The sequence below is a fragment of the Arachis hypogaea genome, chromosome 19, assembly GCF_003086295.3.
Source record: "Arachis hypogaea cultivar Tifrunner chromosome 19, arahy.Tifrunner.gnm2.J5K5, whole genome shotgun sequence".
In the NCBI taxonomy this organism is placed as follows: domain Eukaryota; kingdom Viridiplantae; phylum Streptophyta; class Magnoliopsida; order Fabales; family Fabaceae; genus Arachis; species Arachis hypogaea.
The window spans coordinates 155,990,827-156,010,550 of NC_092054.1; the positions used below are offsets into that span (position 1 = coordinate 155,990,827).

General features: G+C 38.3%; 4 protein-coding genes across 4 annotated transcripts; 2 read left to right on the top strand and 2 right to left on the bottom strand.

Annotated features, from left to right (window-relative positions):
* Window positions 1–4,238: 4,238 nt before the first annotated feature.
* LOC112779164 (uncharacterized) lies at window positions 4,239–6,009 on the bottom strand. The gene is made up of 3 exons (XM_025823411.1): window positions 5,877–6,009; window positions 5,473–5,766; window positions 4,239–5,431 (listed from the first exon to the last, which is right to left on the bottom strand). Exons 1-3 carry the CDS (start codon window positions 6,007–6,009, stop codon window positions 4,239–4,241), a joined length of 1,620 nt encoding a protein of 539 aa, XP_025679196.1.
* A 4,051-nt stretch (window positions 6,010–10,060) lies between these two features.
* Window positions 10,061–11,567, top strand: LOC140182436 (uncharacterized). Its single transcript, XM_072228644.1, has 3 exons — window positions 10,061–10,613; window positions 11,057–11,206; window positions 11,287–11,567. Exons 1-3 carry the CDS (start codon window positions 10,061–10,063, stop codon window positions 11,565–11,567), a joined length of 984 nt encoding a protein of 327 aa, XP_072084745.1.
* An 873-nt stretch (window positions 11,568–12,440) lies between these two features.
* On the bottom strand, window positions 12,441–13,406 carry LOC112779165 (uncharacterized). Its single transcript, XM_025823412.1, has one exon. The coding sequence runs from the start codon at window positions 13,404–13,406 to the stop codon at window positions 12,441–12,443; it is 966 nt and encodes a 321-aa protein (XP_025679197.1).
* Window positions 13,407–17,575: 4,169 nt separating this feature from the next.
* Window positions 17,576–19,323, top strand: LOC112776968 (uncharacterized). Its single transcript, XM_025821244.3, has 3 exons — window positions 17,576–18,088; window positions 18,188–18,393; window positions 18,747–19,323. The coding sequence occupies exons 1-3, from the start codon at window positions 17,996–17,998 to the stop codon at window positions 19,033–19,035; spliced, it is 588 nt and encodes a 195-aa protein (XP_025677029.1). The 5' UTR covers window positions 17,576–17,995; the 3' UTR covers window positions 19,036–19,323.
* Window positions 19,324–19,724: the final 401 nt, after the last annotated feature.

Below are 19,724 nucleotides of genomic sequence, written 5' to 3' on the forward strand. Positions count from 1 at the left end.
TGGCTTTGGTTTTATCCTTCTGGGATGCATTATTTTCAGTTTTAATGATATCTCCAAGATCCATTGAATCAAGATGGATTTCAACATCTAGTATCCATGATAAGTAATTGTTTCCAGATATATCAAGAGCATTGAATTCAAGATGAGAGAGTTTCGACATAATGAAAAATTTGTTACTTGAGTCTTCCTAAAAATTTGATCAGAGTCTCGTGCTGATAACGTGTTGTAAAATAAATAAAAATACTAAATATAAAATAAAGACGTATAAATAGAAGACTCTAGTATTAATATAATTAGCTCAATAACAATAATTCATATATGTATTTACTAATATTATATATATATATATATATATAAAGAGAGAGAGAAGTATTGGAAGGTAAAAGAGAGAGAGAATTGATTTTGTTTATTGCTTGCTTGTGTTTTTTTCAGAGGCAAAAGCCTTTATTTATAAGCGTATATGATAGTAGTTTTTAAAACTACATTAAATAAGATTTTCCTTGAAAACTTGAGTCTTGTGGAAAAATGGGCATCCACCTAAGCTATCTTATCACAACAGAAAGAATTCATATAGAGCGGTGAGTAATAATAATAAATCCTGGATTAAAATATTGTTTTATTATAATTTTGATCATTTTGCATACATATTATCAAATTTTATTTCAAACACTTTACACATTTGAAATTACCCATACCTAGTTAAGCGGTACACAAAATTCTAGTTAAGCACATCTGAAAATCTTGCATCATCTAAAAATTAGTGTATTCGAATTAAACTTTCATGACAATTTTTTTTTTCTATAGTGTTCTATAATGTAACTGCGTTAAACAAGGAATAAATAGACAATGAAGAATAATTAGAAAAATTTTAGAAAATTCAAAAAGTTACAATTGAAAAGAAATACAAAATATCCTAACAATTGATTTAGAAAACTTGGATGTATCTGAGTGTAACTAGTGTCCGTATCCCATTACTAATTAACAACACTGTTATTCATAATTCACGATTCTTGCAACTTTTTCCCTTTCCTGATTCATTTTTATCTTGTGTGTATAAATTGAACCATTTCTAATCGTTGCACCAACCCGCTTTAGCCTATTCTACTGCTGCAAACTCAATGCTGCATTTGCCTGCAACGATGCATTCATCTTTTACCAAATGCCATTGCTCCCCAAAATAGATAGATGCTGTTATTATATCAAGCCTTTTTTCTTTGTAGACATTTAAATGTAACAGAGTCACTTCTAACAACTAAGAACTTCTCAAGGGGGTGACATTTTCTGTCTTGCTATAGTTAATCTCTCTTTTAGTATGCCTTTGATACATTATACTTTTGAAATCACACCACAATTAATGTAGGATTAGTGGATTACTTAAACCATGTATGAGTTGAGTTGGATTTGTTCTGTTTAGATTTTGGCTAACCTGCTTTAAGAAGGACCCCTTGAATGGGATTAAAGCTTTCCAATAGAGTGTGAACTCCACTCACTCTTGGAACAACTCCGTATTTGACAATAAGATCCAAATGATCGTTTGTTTGTATATCACTGCTTAATTAGTTAGTTCCTCTAACGATGAAAAAACTCCACATATACATACATTACATGGTTATTTGTAAGTGAATTAGAGACATGTAATTCAAATGAACACCAGTAATCATCAAGTAAACTGAATCGACTTAATGAAAGCGTTGAATGCACTAGTTTTTGTAAATCTCTAATGAGTAATGATCATAAGATAAAATCAGTAGTTTTTTTTTTGGTCATGGGCTTAACCCTACAATAACTTAACCCGCCCAGAAAAAATCCTCCCAACCCACCCAGACACCCAAGATGCTATCCCAACCAAACTGAAGCAAACCGCGCTCTTCTCCCTCACTGCTGCCAATTTGAAAGATCAATCTCTATGGGTGCCCAACTCTCCCTTCCTCCTACCTAAATCAGCGACAGCTTCATGCCCAATCTTCTCTTGGACGGAATCAGCTCCTTGCTCATGGACGACCCGCTACGCCGCTGCCAGCACACCGGGAAACCTGCCCAACCAACAATCAGAATGCCGATCCTTTCCTGATACCATCGTCGTTCTCGGAGGGTCGTTCAGCGCTGTCTTCCTCAGCCGCACAGGGTCGTCTCCTTCGTCAACCTGGTATCAATTGCCACCGCCGCCTTCAACCGAAGGTTGCATTGATACCACGCCTTCTACTTTGCTGCGTTGATACTCAAATCTCGAGGAAGAAAAGAAACGCTGCTGCTGATTCAGACCTGGATTAGTTTGAGTACCAGAATCCGCGATACATCCATTTTGGTCCTCAATTGTATGGCACTTTGTTCCTCTTTCATTAAAGCTTAGTTCTTTGTTGATCCTCAAATTTTAATCAAATTAAATTTCGCTCTTTGGATGTTTGCAGGTGGTTGAATGCTCCAGTTATGGTGCAATGTCCCTATTTCTGCTGCCTTGGCTATTTCATGGTCGAGGAGATTCCCGTTTTTAGGAGTCCAAGTTAATCCCTTTTCCGGTAATTATTTCATTAACAATTGAATGTCCTGAATAATTGCCCATGCTTCACCAATTGGACTCTTGGATTTAATTGCTTGTATGATTTTTAGATTATCTGATTCAATGAGAACTTTTTCCATGAATAAATTATTTACAATGATTAGAGCTTGTTTGATTGCTAAAGCTTCTGCTACTGTGACTGAGTTTGCTTGAATTAATCCTGTGAAACCTAATAAAATCTTTCCTCTGTTATCTCTGTCATAGTTTTTGATTGTGGATGGTGGCTAATGGCGGTGAGCCAAAAATCCGCCATAAAGTTATAGTGGATGGCGTTACGAAAAATGATGGAAATGGTAGATTACCTCTAAAATACACATATATGTGCAAAAAAAACATGCAGAAAAATTGCAAATATAATAAACTATAAAATCTATCTATATAATCAACTTTCTAGTCATAAAACATCTAATTAATATAGCAAATATAATAGCAAATTTAGCAAATAAATATAACATCAAGTTCAAATCATAACTCAAAAGTCATAAGCAAGTAATAAAATAGAAGACATAAAACATAAAAACTATAAACCATCTACATTCTAGCTCTCATCAAATTCATCCAAATTAACACGATTATTATCGTGTCCCTCTACCCCTTCATCATCCTCTGATTCAGTATCATTGAATTGAATCTCCTCTTCTTGTTCTTCTTCATTTTCAGAATCCTCTTCATCTTCAAATTCTGGTTCTTCTTCCTCTTCCACAATTATTGCTTTTCCTTTTCTTTTTTTTGAAGCCTTAGACCCACTTGGTCCATCCTTTGCACCACCTCTTGCAGTTGCAGGTTCTTTTCTTTTTCTATTTTGTTGTCTTCTAGTATATGTCGTAGGCTCATGTCCTCCCATTGCTTCAAAAACAAGGTTCCAACTCAAAGGGTTGTCATCTTGATGAACCAAATCAGCATCATCATCCATATTATCATCATCTCGAAAGGTGGTAGTCCCAATTTCTCCCACTAACCACTCATTACACTCATCAATATCATTGAGTGCAATAGGGTCAACTTTATCTTTAAGGTTGTACCTCTCGATGAGTTGTTGGTTATACTTTATGAAGACCAAGCTCTCCATCCTTTCATGATCAAGCCTATTTCTTTTCTTAGTATGAATATGCTCAAATATACTCCAATTGCGCTCACATCCAGAAGCACTACAAGTCAAGCTCAAGATCTTGATAGCAAGGTCTCGCATGTTTGGAGCTTCATGCCCATATGTCCGCCACTAAAATGCTATAAAATTAAAATAAATTTGTCTAAACCTTTAATCGAACTAAATTTATAAAGCTTTGTAAATTTTATAACAATCTTACTGGGTGAAATCTTTTTCCTCTGAGATTTTGCAAAGGATGATCCAAAAAGTCCATAGCCGGCCTTATATAGTGTTTGCTCCTCCAATATCTTCTCTTGCACAGCTATACTTGGCACCAATCTAGTGATGCACTCAAACCATCCCTTTGTAACTTCTAAATCCAATTCAATGCGAGGATTATCATAAAGCAACTCCGGATTCAGAAAATGAGCAGCTGCTTGCAACGGACGATGAAGTTGGCAATTTCATCTGTTGTCAACGATTTTAAAAACTTCAGAATATTTGCTCACATCATTAGAAAATATTTTCATGATGCATTCCTTTGCTTTATCCATTGCTTCATATATATAACCCATTGGCGGTTTCTTCTCCTCATCAACAAGTCGAAGCACCCGAATAAGAGGCCCCCATGATCTTAAGGGTGTACTTGACATGATTCCAAAAGGAGGGCCTAATAACAATCTTTGTTTCCTTCCTCCCCTTTGCCTCCCTTGACAACTTATTCCTTACCCACTCATCCAAAGTGAACATTCTTCTTAGATTTCCTTTCTCCTCATAAAGCCTTTCCAAAGAGAAAAATGAAGTGGCAAATCGGGTGACTGCATGCCTCACCAATTCCTTGCCATTTGTGAATTGTCTCAACATGGATAAAGTGCTAGAGTGGCTATAAGTGAAGCTAACCAAAGAAATGGCACTTTTTATGGTTTTTTGGATTAATGGTAACTTCCCAATGTCTTCAAGCATCAAATCCAAACAATGGGCAGCACACGGGGTCCAAAACAAATTCGGTCTTTTCTCCATCAACAACTTACCAGCTAGAACATAGTTGCTCCCGTTGTCAATTACAACTTGAACAACATTTTGCTCCCCAATTTCCTCAACAATACCATCAAGAAGCTCAAACATTTTTTCACCCGTCTTCACATAATCAGAGGCATCAATAGACTTCAAAAACATTGTCCCAGCAGGAGAGTTTACAAGAAAATTGATAATGCTCTGTTGTCTCTTATCCGTCCAAGCATCTGACATAATAGAGTAGCCATACTTTTCTCGTTGTTCCTTATGACCCTTCAACAAGTCTTTGGTGTATTCTAATTTCTCATTAAGGAGTGGCACCCTTAGAGCATGATAAGTGGGAGCAGGTAAATTAGGACCAAAGCTTCCAATAGCCCACAACATTTCTTGAAAACTCTTCAACCTCACTGGATTCAATGGAATCCCAGCTTGGTAGAACCACCGGGCTATGTATCGATGAACTCTACAAACCGCTTCCTTATTACATGCTTCCTTGATATTCTGTTGCCTCAATTTCTCCTTTTTGTTTCTTGCAATGGCAGTTTTAGGTCTTTTCATAAACAAGTCCATTGGACCTCTCATAGAACTTGCCCCCCCTCTAGCTGCTGCTATTGGAGTTGGATTTGGAATTTCATCAATTCCTTGAGCATCTTCCTCTGACAATCCAAAACCCAAACTATCTAAATCAAGCTCCCTAGCATTGACACTATGTTCCTCAGTGCTTGCCGGCGTAGAACTTTGTCTTCCACGATTTTTTTTTTCTGGTTGTAGAACTCCCATAATTTAGCAATAACATCCTTTGGGACCATTTTACATCCAGCAACATTCCCAGGCTTAATCATTAAGTGCTCCTTTGCCCGTGTAATTCCTCCTCTCGTAATTTTTCCACAAAAATTACATATGATGTCATTGGTATTTCTCTCTTCTACAGCAGTAACATATTTCCACCCTGGATCAATCCTACTGGCACGGATAGCAGCTGCAGGACGAGCAGCAGTTCCAGCAGCATGGCCAGCAGAGGCAGAGGTAGGGACAGGGGCAGGGACAGGGGTAGAGGCAGGGGCATCAGAATTACGGGCTGGTCTAGAAGTTGACATGATGAACTGAGCTGAAAGGAAAAAAAATTGGAGGAAGAGAGGTTTATGAGGGAAGAGAAGGAGAAGGAGACAGTGAAGTGGTGAACTGAATGAAAAAAAAGGAACGGTAACTTCTACAAACCAGAAAAAAGAGGGAACTGTGGTGATGAGCGGCGGTGACCACCAGTGGTGATGGACGGCGACGGGCGGTGGCTAAGATCGGCAGTGATTGAAGGCAGAGAGAAGAGAGAAAGAGAACAGAGAGAAAGATCCATTTTGGACGTTTAGAGAGGAAGGCTCGTTTTTGAACTGCAGCGGCTGAACATGGGTTACTCTTTCATTTAGGGTTTTGCAAAATTACCCAATTACCCGTGATTTTTTAAAAAAAATCCGAAAAAACTCGCCATTTTTGCCATTTTCAATGGCGGACCGCCATGGCGCCACCGCAATTGTGGCGCCTTTTGCCCCGCCATGATAAGTATGTCACGGTGGCCTACGTATGGCGGCGAGGCCAAATCCCGCCACGCCATTCCGCCATAGCGCCGCCATGGCCGCTATTTTAAAACACTGATCTCTGTACACCACTGCTATAGCTCCTTTGCCTATATTCTTTTTGAAAGAAGCATCCACATTTGCCTTGATCCAATCCGTAGGGGGTGGCCTCCAACGAACCTCTCTCGTTCCTTTTTTACCATGTCTTTCTTTTAAATTTATCTTCTTTTCCGCTATTCTCCAAAACAGACTTTCCATTAGTTTAGCCCTCTTTATAGTCCAGCTAGGATTAATTTCTTGCTGCTGGTACACTTTCTGATTTCTAGTCTTCCATATCTCCCACACCAGAAATCCTATTTTACTAATTCTTCTATTTTCCTCCTCCCCCCTACTGATTTGATTTTTTGTATGATAGTCATAAACCAGTCTCCAAACTCAATAACTGTTTCTGTTATTGGAATACACTGACAATCAGCTCTGAACCATGCAGCCCTTGTCCACTCACATAGCAATAATGCATGCTCTGTTGTCTCCACCTCTTTAGTACAAATCTGTCATATAGGACTCCCAACAATTCTCTTCTTGTACAAATTTGAATTTACCGGCACGATATCATGGGCTGCCTTCCACAAAAATGATTTGATTTTAGAGGGAACTTCCATTTTCCAAATTTCTTTCCATAACTCCCTCCTAGCATCACTTGTGGATGGGTTCCCATGATATCGAGATTGAAATTCTCCTTTTGCTGCGAAATAACCTGTCTTTATGGTATATATACCATCCTCTCTTGCAGGCCAGTATAAATTATCCTCCTTATTCACAAAACTAATTGGGGTTCTAATAATAGCATCACAAATTTCTGGCGAAAACATGCTTCTGATTTTGCTCTCATTCCAACCCCTTCCCTCTTCAATGAGCTCTTCAACTTTCTGATCATCTTGTCTACCATTCCCCAGCACCTTACCTACTTCAGCTATCCAATTATCCCTCCATATATTAATTTTTGACCCATTTCCAACACTCCATTTTCCTTTCCTCCTTAGCAATTCTCGTCCATGCAAAATGCTTTTCCATATCCACGAAGAATTCTTCCCAACCTGCGCCTCCCATAAATTGCCCTTTGGGTAATAGACAGCTTGTAGGATTTTTACCCAAATTGCATCTGGATTCTTTAAATCTCTCCATGCTTGTTTTGCAAGATGCGCTATATTCTGCATTTCTAAGTCCTTGAAGCCCAATCCCCCTTCGATCTTGCTCTTTTTTATTATATTTCAATTCTTCCAATGAATACCTCTCTCCTTTCCGGATGTCGCCCACCAAAATCGCGCTACTCTTGAATTGATTCTCTTGCAAAACTGCTTGGGAAATTTTATCACATTCATATCGTAAGCTGGTATGGCTTGCACAACTGCTTTAATCAGAATTTCCTTGCCAGCTTGGTTTAGTAACCTCTCTTTCCATCCTTCAAGCTTGTTCAAAATTCTCTCTTATATCCACGACAAAGCCCGATTTAAAGATCTTCCCCAAATTGCAGGTAGTCCTAAATATTTTTTTGGGGATTCCCACGATGACATATTTAGTATTTCTTCAATGCATACTCTTGTGTGTATTGAGACTTGATGTCCAAAAGTAATACCAAATTTATCCAAATTTATTCTTTGCCCCGAGGCCTCTGTATATTCATTAAGGACTGTTATTATCTGATAAGCCTCTTCTTCTTTTGCTTTGGCAAAAATAATGCAATCATCTGCAAATAAAAGATGCGTAATTGTTGGGGCTGTTGGGGCAATTCTTAGGCCTGAAATTCTATCTTCTTTTTGTGCTTCCTCCATTAATATAGTAAACACTTTCGCTACAAGAATAAAAAGATAGGGCGAAAGCGGATCTCCTTGTCGTAATCCTCTTTGTGGTTTCACTTTCCTTGACAATTCCCCATTGATTTTGAACTGGTAATTGGCACTTTTAACACACTTCATCACTAATCTTACCCACCGTTCATGAAACCCGAAAGCTGTGATGACCCGTTCCAAGAAGTCCCACTCCATCCTATCATATGCTTTGTTCATATCTAATTTAACCGCCATATCTTGAGATCCATTCCTACCTTTTTTGTTAAGGCTATGATATATTTCCTGCACAATGACCAAATTATCTTGAATTAGATGCCCTCCCACGAATGCACTATGTATCGGTGATATTATTTTCTCCATTATTCCCTTAAGTCTTAAAACTATGACCCTTGCCAATATTTTGTAAATAAAATTACAATAGCTAATGGGTCTTAGTTGGTTAAGACTTTCAGGGTTATTGGTTTTGGGTATTAATACAACTGTAGTTTCTCCAATACACTCCGGTATGTATCCATTTTTGAAGAAACTTCTCACTGCTTCACACACTTCCTTGCTAATGACATTCCAATACTTATGATAAAACAATCCATTCAAACCATCAGGCCCAGGTGCTTTGAGACTTCCCATACTGAATACTGCCTTTCTAACTTCTTCATCTGAAACTTCCATCAGCAGCTCGTTATTCATCTCTTCTGTAACCCTCTTAGGGATTTTTCTAATGGTGCGATCAAAATTCTGTCTTTTTGTTGAAGTGAACAAATTTGTGAAATGATTAACAATGTGTTCCATTATTTCTTCCTTGCAATTCAACCATTGCCCTGAGGCATCCCTCAATTTTTGAATTCTATTTCTATCTCTTCTCTGAATGGTGGTTGCATGGCAGTGCTTTAAAATAGCGGCCATGGCGGCGCTATGGCGGAATGGCGTGGCGGGATTTGGCCTCGCCGCCATACGTAGGCCACCGCGACGTGCTTATCACGGCGGGGCAAAAGGCGCCGCAATTGCGGTGGTGCCATGGCGGTCTGCCATTGAAAATAAAGAAAATGGCGGGTTTTTTCGAATTTTTTAAAAAAAATCGAGGGTAATTGGGTAATTCTGCAAAACCCTAAATGAAAAAGTAACCCACGTTCAGCCGCTGTAGTTCAAAAACGAGCTTTCCTCTCTGAACGTCCAAAACGGCTCTTTCTCTCTTCTCTCTGCCTCCAATAACCGCCGATCTTAGCCATCGCCCGTCGCCGTCCTTCGCCGCCCATCGCCGCCGCCTGTTGCTGTTCGTCGCCGACCGTCACCGCTGGTGGTCACCGCCGCTCATCACTATAGTTCCCTCTTTTTTCTGGTTTGTAGAAGTTACCGTTCCTTTTTTTTCATTTAGTTCACTCACTTCACTGTCTCCTTCTCCTTCTCTTCCCTCATAAACCTCTCTTCTTCCAATTTTTTTCCTTTCAGCTCAGTTTATCATGTCAACTTCTAGACCAGTCCGTAATTCTGATGCCCCTGCCTCTGCCCCTGCCCCTGCCCCTGCCCCTGCCTCTGCCTCTGCTGGCCATGCTGCTGGAACTGCTGCTCGTCCTGCAGCTGCTGTCCGTGCCACTAGGATTGATCCAGGGTGAAAATATGTTACTGCTGTAGAAGAGGAAAATACCAATGACACCATATGTAATTTTTGTAGAAAAATTACGAGAGGAGGAATTACACGGGCAAAGGAGCACTTAATGATTAAGCCTGGGAATGTTGCTGGATGTAAAATGGTCCCAAAGGATGTTATTGCTGAATTATGGGAGTTCTACAACCAGAAAAAAAAATCGAGGAAGACAAAGTTCTACGCCGGCAAGCACTGAGGAACATAGTGTCAATGCTAGGGAGCTTGATTTAGATAGTTTGGGTTTTGGATTGTCAGAGAAAGATGCTCAAGAAATTGATGAAATTCCAAATCCAACTCCAATGGCAGCAGCTAGAGGGGGGGGCAAGTTCTATGAGAGGTCCAATGGACTTGTTTATGAAAAGACCCGAAACTGCCATTGCAAGAAACAAAAAGGAGAAATTGAGGCAACAGAATATCAAGGAAGCATGTAATAAGGAAGCGGTTCGTAGAGTTCATCGATACATAGCCCGGTGGTTCTACCAAGCTGGGATTGCATTGAATCCAGTGAGGTTGAAGAGTTTTCAAGAAATGTTGTGGGCTGTTGGAAGCTTTGGTCCTAATTTACCTGCTCCCACTAATCATGCTCTAAGGGTGCCACTCCTTAATGAGGAATTAGAATACACCAAAGACTTGTTGAAGGGTCATAAGGAACAATGGAAAAAGTATGGCTGCTCTATTATGTCAGATGCTTGGACGGATAAGAGACAATGGAGCATTATCAATTTTCTTGTAAACTCTCCTGCTGGGACAATGTTTTTGAAGTCTATTGATGCCTCTGATTATGTGAAGACGGGTGAAAAAATGTTTGAGCTTCTTGATGGTATTGTTGAGGAAATTGGGGAGCAAAATGTTGTTCAAGTTGTAACTGACAACAGTAGCAACTATGTTCTAGCCGGTAAGTTGCCACTTCATTTCTCTCTTTGGAAAGGCTTTATGAGTAGAAAGGAAATCTAAGAAGAATGTTCACTTCGGATGAGTGGGTAAGGAATAAGTTGTCAAGGGAGGCAAAGGGGAGGGAGGCAACAAAGATTGTTATTAGGCCCTCCTTTTGGAATCATGTCAAGTACACCCTTAAGATCATGGGGCCTCTTGTTCGGGTGCTTCGACTTGTTGATGGGGAGAAGAAGCCGCCAATGGGTTATATATATGAAGCAATGGATAAGGCAAAGGAATGCATCATGAAAACATTTTCTAATGATGTGAGCAAATATTCTGAAGTTTTTAAAATCATTGACAACAGATGAAATTGCCAACTTCATCGTCCGTTGCATGCAACTGGTCATTTTCTGAATCCGGAGTTGCTTTATGATAATCCTCGCATTGAATTGGATTTAGAAGTTACAAAAGGATGGTTTGAGTGCATCACTAGATTGGTGCCAAGTATAGCTGTGCAAGAGAAGATATTGGAGGAGCAAACACTATATAAGGCTGGCTATGGACTTTTTGGATCATCCTTTGCAAAATCTCAGAGGAAAAAGATTTCACCCGGTAAGATTGTTATAAATTTTACAAAGCTTTATAAATTTAGTTTGATTAAAGGCTTAGACAAATTTATTTTAATTTTATAGCATTTTGGTGGCGGACATATGGGCATGAAGCTCCAAACATGCGAGACCTTGCTATCAAGATCTTGAGCTTGACTTGTAGTGCTTCTGGATGTGAGCGCAATTGGAGTATATTTGAGCATATTCATACTAAGAAAAGAAATAGGCTTGATCATGAAAGGATGGAGAGCTTGGTCTTCATAAAGTATAACCAACAACTCATCGAGAGGTACAACCTTAAAGATGAAGTTGACCATATTGCACTCAATGATATTGATGAGTGTAATGAGTGGTTAGTAACTTAGTGGGAGAAATTGGGACTGCCACCTTTCGAGATGATGATAATATGGATGATGATGCTGATTTGGTTCATCAAGATGACAACACTTTGAGTTGGAACCTTGTTTTTAAAGCAATGGGAGGACATGAGCCTACGACATATACTAGAAGACAACAAAATAGAAAAAGAAAAGAACCTGCAACTGCAAGAGGTGGTGCAAAGGGTGGACCAAGTGGGTCTAAGGCTTCAAAAAAAGGAAAAGGAAAAGCAGTAATTGTGGAAGAGGAAGAAGAACCAGAATTTGAAGATGAAGATGATTCTAAAAATGAAGAAGAATAAGAAGAGGAGATTCAATTCAATGATACTGAATCAGAGGATGATGAGGGGGTAGAGGGACACGATAATAATCGTGTTAATTTGGATGAATTTGATGAGAGCTAAAATGTAGATGGTTTATAGTTTTTATGTTTTATGTCTTCTATTTTATGGCTTGCTTATGACTTTTGAGTTATGATTTGAACTTGATGTTATATTTATTTGCTAAATTTGCTACTATATTTGCTATATTAATTAGATGTTTTATGACTAGAAAGTTGCTTATATAGATAGATTTTATAGTTTATTATTTGCAATTTTTCTGCATGTTTTTTTGCACATATATGTGTATTTTAGATGTAATCCGCCATTTCCGCTATTTTTCGCAACGCCATCCGCTATAACTTTATGGCGGATTTTTGGCTCACCGCCATTAGCCGCCATCCGCAATCAAAAACTATGTTGCATGGAAGAAAGAGGTGTTTTTGTCCCCTAGCCTTAGCCATTTTACCCTTGCTCTCTGTCCCCAATACTTCTCCTCTTGCCTCCCTAAATTAGCTAATTTATCCTTTATATTCTGCATCTACTCTTGTTTTTCTTCTAAAAAATCAGAGGCTTGTAATTTTTTAAGTTCCTCCTTCAAACAATGAATCTCTTTGTCTGCCCGTTTGAAGGTAGTTCTACTCCATTTTCTTAACTCTTCCTTACAACTCTTGATTTTATTAGTTAATCTCCCCCATTTGCAGCCATTAGGTTCATGTTTACTCCAGCCCCTTCTCACTACCTTCTCACAATCTTCGTGGTCAGCCCAAAAAGCTTCGAACTTAAAACTCCTTCTAACATTATGCACAGGGTTCAAATCTAAAATTAGAGGACTATGATCCAAACTAATAGCAGGCATTGACGAAAGATAGGCATGTGGATACATCATCCTCCACTCCCAATTGCCCAACGCCCTATCTATTCTTTCCCTTGTCACAAATCCATTTCTTGGATTGCTAAACCATGTGAACCCTCCTCCTTTCAATTCCAAATCTATGAGAGCATTTGAATCTACAAAATTTCTGAAGTCTCTGACCTGGTTCTGCGGCTTCGGATGCAGTTCCACGTTCTCCTCTTGACTCAAAACGTCGTTAAAGTCTCCTATGAAGAGCTGAGGTTCACCTTCACTTCTGCAATTGACCGTGATCTCCCTCCATTGCTCTTGTCTTTTTTTAAAATTAGGATTACCATATACAAAATTGTATAACCACATATTTCCTTCTTTATCCACAATTCGAGCTTTAATATAGTTATCACACCAAAAATAAATATCAACTTTATATATTGCATTCCAAAACAAACATAGACCGCCGGACAGACCCCGGGGTTCTACACAAAAGGCATTTTCAAAATGAAGCCTCTTCTTAATTCTACTTACAGTCTTTTCTTTTGCTCTTGTTTCAATAAAAAAGATTATTGTCGGCTTAATCTGTTTACATAGACTATGTAGTTCCGAAACTCTCGCAGAAGCCGCTAACCCGCAACAGTTCCAACTTATGATGCTCATGATTGAGTTGGGGGCATGATTAGACCCGCCTCCTCGGCCTTCGTATCTTCTGTTGCTTCTTCATTGCCATGCTCTTCTTGCATTCGTTGCCCTTTCCATGAAATTGTTTGGACCATTTTTCTCTTCTTACTTGTTCCCCGAAACTGTGTCAAGTATTTCACTTCTTCAGTAATGTCCTCTAATTGTACCTGTGCCTCTTCCTCCCTTTTTCTCTTTAGTCTTAAGCTATGAACAATCCTCTGAATCAAATCAATCTCATACTCATATGTTACTGTAATTGCATGGTTGCTGTACTTTTCTTCCTCCTCTTCTTCATCTGCAAGCTCAACAATGTAACTCCGTCCATCTTCAGTCGTGTGAATTTGCTTTTCATTTCTTTTTGGCATTTTTTCTTGGCTCCATTGTGCTCGGATCTTCTCAAATTTGTGTCCCTCCTGATTGCCTCCAATTTCTCCTCTGTCTAAATCCAATTCATGTTCAATCCCGCTCTTTTTTGTTCTCCTGATTGCCCTTTTCTCATTACCTAATTGAAAATTGTTCTTGGTTGGATTTTGGTGCACATCAGCCCTCTTGAATACTAATGCTTCATCATTTCTCCCAGGCCCATCTGTACTTTCTTGGTTCTAGTGAGAGATCTCTTCAACTCGTTCATTTTTGTCCATGTGATCCACCTCCTGCATTATTGAAGTCTTTTGCTTATGAATCCCTTGTATGGGCTCTACTCCATCCCTTTTCTGTTGCAAAGTATTAAATGGGCCATTTAAAGCTGGCCCAATTTCCATTTCACTAGGCCCTTTCTCCACATTTAAAAGATTCCTATTCCCATCCATCTCTTCTCCTGTAATTCCATCATATCTATCATTATCTTTTTTCTTTTCTTCTCCCAAGTGCTGAGTATCACCATTTTCGAGAAATTGGGTATCTTTTTTCCCACTCATTCCTTCTACTTCCATCTGTTGCTTCTGCTGATAAAATGGGGCCTCTTCCACTTGTACAAATCCCATTTGTTGTGAGAACCTTCTAGTAACATGTAGGCATGTCCCTATACCCTTAGCTCTGGCTCTATCTACCTTCTCCTGACTTGCCTCTCTTTCTCTTCTATCTCTTTCCCATACCCACTCGCTATTTCCTGTGTCTTCACCACGCGCCACCGATGAACTCCCTTCTGAACTGTTATTACCACCACCCTTTTTTCTGATTCCCACTTTTTCAGCCACTGCAGTAATAGACCTAAGCCCCGGAACTGAAAGGTCTGGCCCATATTTTGGTAAACCTGAATTCTCACTATCCTTTGCTATCACATCTCTGCATCATCTTTTATCATGCCCAATCCTTCCACAATTATAACAATAATCACATAACCTTTCATATTTAAAGGACGCCCTTGAATAGCTACTATCACTTCTCCTAAACCAAAATCCTGTCTTCAATGGCTCCAAAGCATTTACCTCTACTCTAACCCTCAAAAACTTCCTAAGTAAATTTCCATCAACATATGGATCTTCTACTTCCAACACTCTGCCCAGTGAGGCCCCAATCTTCTCTGCAATATTCTTGTTTAGCTTCTCCAAAGGTAAAGCATGAACTTGAATCCAAATAGCAAGGGAATTATAACTTACCTCTTCAAAGGAAAGCTCTGGCCTCCACCACTGCAAGCTGAGCATGTGCCTGTCCAACCTCCATGGACCTTCTTCATAACACTTCACAGCATCTTCGTTTTTAAAATTGAACAAATATGAGTTTTTGCCCATATTTGTAGGGGTGTTCATGGATCCGATCCGATCCGCATATCCGCGGTGTTTATCCGAATCCGATCCGAAAATTGCGGATATGGATCCGATCCGCAAGGCTTTCGGATCGGATTGCGGATTTTGTATTGGTATCCGCATATCCGCAAAAATAAAGAAATAAATAAGTAAATATTCTTTTTATGTTTTATTTCAACTAATAATTATCATATATGTTGTATTATTTTAATTTATTATTTAAAAAAAGTATGTTTAATATTATTTTAAGAGTAAACATATTTAAAAGAATAAAAAAATGAATTTTATTGATATTTTTTTAATAAAAATAAGCTTTTAAAAATATTTTTGTGTTTTGTGGATATATCCGATATCCGATCTGATCTGATCCGCAAATGTGCGGATCGGATCGGATCGGATCCAACCTTAAAAACTGCGGATATTAGATCCGATTCGATCCGATTCGCGTACACCCCTACATATTTGAGATGATCAATCCTTGAGGCTCACCCCACATCCTCTTTATTATTTTTTCAACAGTAATCTTATTTACATTCTTTTCTGTCAAAAGTCTTCCAACTAGCTTCTTTGTTATTTGAAACTCACCGACATGATGGTTTTCATCTAGGTGAAGAACTTCTCCTCTTAAAATAGCCATGAGCTTGAAGTACTTTCTAGCAAAGATGAGACCTGGCCTCGAACACTTCTGATAGTTTTGGTTAGTATTTCTATTTTTTCTTTGCGAAAGCTCCGCTGCCGGAGATGAACCAGCTTCCTGTGAAGTAGTCGCTCAAGCTATCTAGAGAAATCTGCTCTCCTTGCGAGAGAAAGGAAAATCAGTAGTTGAGTTTTGGGTTAGGAATTTTTCTGGGCCTGATCCAGTTTTTGTTCTTTGTTATTGTCCTATTGGATAATGTAATGTTGATCTGCATATGGTTTAGGCCTCGTGTATTCTATAAGCCCACAAAAATATAATTAAAGATGGAATGGAGCACGTGCATTGCCATTTGCCAATCACAATGCTCCAGTTGAATGAATTGGTGATGAGTGCGCTCACTTTTTCTCTCTTTCGGTGGGATCGTTCACATATATTTCGAGAAACATCTTGACATGGTGAATGAAGCGATAAGCATGTAAAGAATCAACGAATTTTGGTGAATTGTGTTAACCGGGTAGCGGAGAAGGGTGGTCCGACAAGTCAAGCGTGTTCCAGCTATATGTATTGACTTTTTCAATAAGTGGTCAGGGTAAATGGGTCGCATCACACACAGTTTCGGATTACTTACCCTACCCTACTGGTGGACACTGGGGTGCTTCAAATCAACGATGCATCATGCTAAGCCCCATCAAATCTTCATGTACTTCCCACCCACTTGATTTAAATCCCTTATTTTATTTTAAACAAATTATTTTACTACTTTCCTTTTGCTTTTGCCTACAAGTCTAGAACTAGAACAAAACAAAATTTTTCCCTAGAATCCCCCAATCTCCCAAAACTCAAGGGCCCATGTCGCCAAAAAGAGCATCGACGTTAATCTCGAAATAGTTATAATGTTGGTCTTTCTTTTCTTTCACGTAATTTTATTAATAAAACATGAAACAAATATAATAAATAAGACAAAGTATTAAATTGGTCCCTACTTTTAGGTGTAATTCTATTTTAGTGGTTTAAAGTGTCCTATTTGAATTCAAAAAAATTTCATTTAGCATCAATTTAGTCCGTGAGGTCAAACTTAAATAATTAACGGAATATCTTATATAATAACAGTACAAGAATAAAATTAATAATCTGAAGAACAAATACAAGCTCTAAAGGCACAAAATCAACCGTTGATACATCAATACATTTATTTATCATTCTCTTTAGTTTTATAGAAAATATTTTATTTATATTATAAAAAAAATAATAAATAAATGTATTGATGTATCAACGGTTGATTTTGTGTCTCTGGAACTTGTACATGTTTTTCAGATTATCGATTTTGTTTTTGTACTATTTTTATGTAAGATATTTCGTTAATTATTTAATTTTAATCTCACTCACTGTGGGACTAAATTAATGCTAAATGAAATATTTTTAAATTCAAATAAGATACTTTAAACCTTAAGGATCAAAATAAAATTACTCCCAAACATAGAGAACAATTTGATACTTTACCCTAATAAATATTTACTTCTACGGAGTAAAAATGGTCAAATGGCCAAATGTTTAGGTGAAAGTGTGAAACATAGGGAATGTGTCTCAACTTTTAGCGCTGTATATGTGTATCAGTGTATATGTATTGACGGTCCCGTATGTTAAATAGGAGAAATCAAAATCATTTTTAGTAACTGACTAATAGTCAAATAATGCGATGTTAGTCAAAAAAATCATCGTTGAATTATGATGAGCATAAAATGGATTGTGTTAGTAAAAAAGAAACTAACATAGAAATCTTTTTCTCCATGAAGAAATATAAAATAATCATTAAAAAGAAAAAGAGAAAACATGCCGATTTAAAGAAAAAACAGGGGACGAAAAGGATAAAGAAGAAAAAAAAAAAAAAAGAAGAGTACTAGGAGGTCAATAATTTTTGTGTTTTGTAATCATTAATTAACCATCAATAATATTTTTAATGGTATGAAATTAAATTCAATAATGTGAGATCATTTTATTTTTTTTTATGGTTAAATACTGGCTAATTTTTTAAAAAGTTGTTGGTCACTCAACTATTCCAAAAAAAAAAAAATGGGAAATTAAATATGGTAATTACTTATGATAACACAAGCAGGTGGCACAGTGAGTGAGTGGAAGCTGCAAAGTGAAGTGTGAAAGCAAAAGAAGCAGCAGAGAGCAGATCGGCGATGGCGGTTTCCTTACCCATTCTGGTCATCCTCATCGCCCTCCACCTCATCGCCTTCGTCTTCGCCGTAGGCGCCGAACGACGTCGTAGCGCCGTACACCTCTCTCTCTCTCTCTCTCTCTCTCTCTCTCTCTGTGGAATTGAATTAAGGTCTAAGCTGAAGTGCTTCCGTTTTGTGTGTCTGGTTTTGCAGGCGAAAGTGGTTCCCGATGAGTATGACGACAGAACTTACTGTGTTTACACCACCGATGCCTCCACAGTGTACGGCCTCTCCGCCTTCTTTCTCCTATTAATCAGCCACGCCATCGTTAACGCCCTCACCAGATGCCTCTGCTGCGGCAAGGGCCTCGTCTCCGGCGCCCGCTCCACCTGTGCCGTCTTTCTCTTCATTTTCTCTTGGTAATTCCTCCTTCGTACTTTTTTATTTTTTATTTTTTTTTATCGAAAAATCTTTTCCCTGAATTTCACTCTCAGTTCCTCTTCTTGTTGACTTATAAAATTATTTAAATCGTATTTCATATGAAGCAGAAGTATTACTTGAAAGCTCATAATTCTCAACTATGTGAATGGATTAATTATGCAATTTGCGGCTAGGGAATGAGAAATGACAAATTGAAGAGAGTAAAGTTTGGATTTTCAATATATGTTTGAGCTGAGATAGTGTTCGATTGGATTATGAAAATCATATATAGATTGATTAGAAGAAAATTGATTCTTTTTATTTGATTCTAATATTGGGACTACAAAATCAGGATTAGTTTTCTGGGAGCAGAGTCATGCTTGTTGGCAGGGTCTGCGAGGAACGCATATCACACAAAATACAGAGGGTATTTTGGGGTAAATGACTTGTCCTGCGCCACCCTCCGCAAGGGGGTGTTCGCCGCCGGTGCTGCCCTTACTTTGATCTCCATGTTGGCCTCCATTTTGTACTATTGGGCTCACTCCAAGGCTGATACTGGTGGCTGGGAGAAGCACCACAATGAGGGCATTGTATTAGCTACCCACCAGCAACAACAAGGTTCTGACTTTGGCAAGGCCTGAAACTTTGTTTTATTGCTTTCATTCACATCTGAAACAGGGTTAATTTGCACAAGGGTGCGCTTTTTTTTTTTTTTTTTTTTTTGTTAGATATGGATATGGGGGTGTTAGGGTTTAAGGGAAGGAAAGTGTTCTCAGATCGTTGTCCACTGCTTTCTAATTTTGGAGAATATGTAATTCAATATTTATGCTGTATAATAGGAGAATGCCTGAAACAATTTAGCTTGATGGTGATAACTATTGCTGTTCAATGTTCATACTTCATATATATTCTACTATCTAGTTTGAAAAGCTTGTTTTCTCTCTAGACCATTTGCATTTCAGTGTCTTGGTTGCTTGCATTATTGTACTAGAATCTTGCATGGTAACTTTACTCTAATTCTTGCAAAGCCATTAGTCCAAATTGCGGAAGAAAAGGGTCAATTAGCTAGTATCTTGATAGCAGTGTCAAGTCCTTTTTCGTGGTTTTAATCTTTGTTTATTTCCTCTAATATATTTTTTATTCCCTTGGCCATTCATGTAATATCTTGATTTTTCTCTTTTGGTCAACTAGTATCTTGATATTTGAATTGGGTGATGATAATTGATTGGCCCTTATCAGAGATACTTATGCAGTTATGCTGATTGCTGAAATCTCTTTGGTTGGATTGAAGCGCTTAGACATGTTGGCATAGTTGTTTTACATACTGATA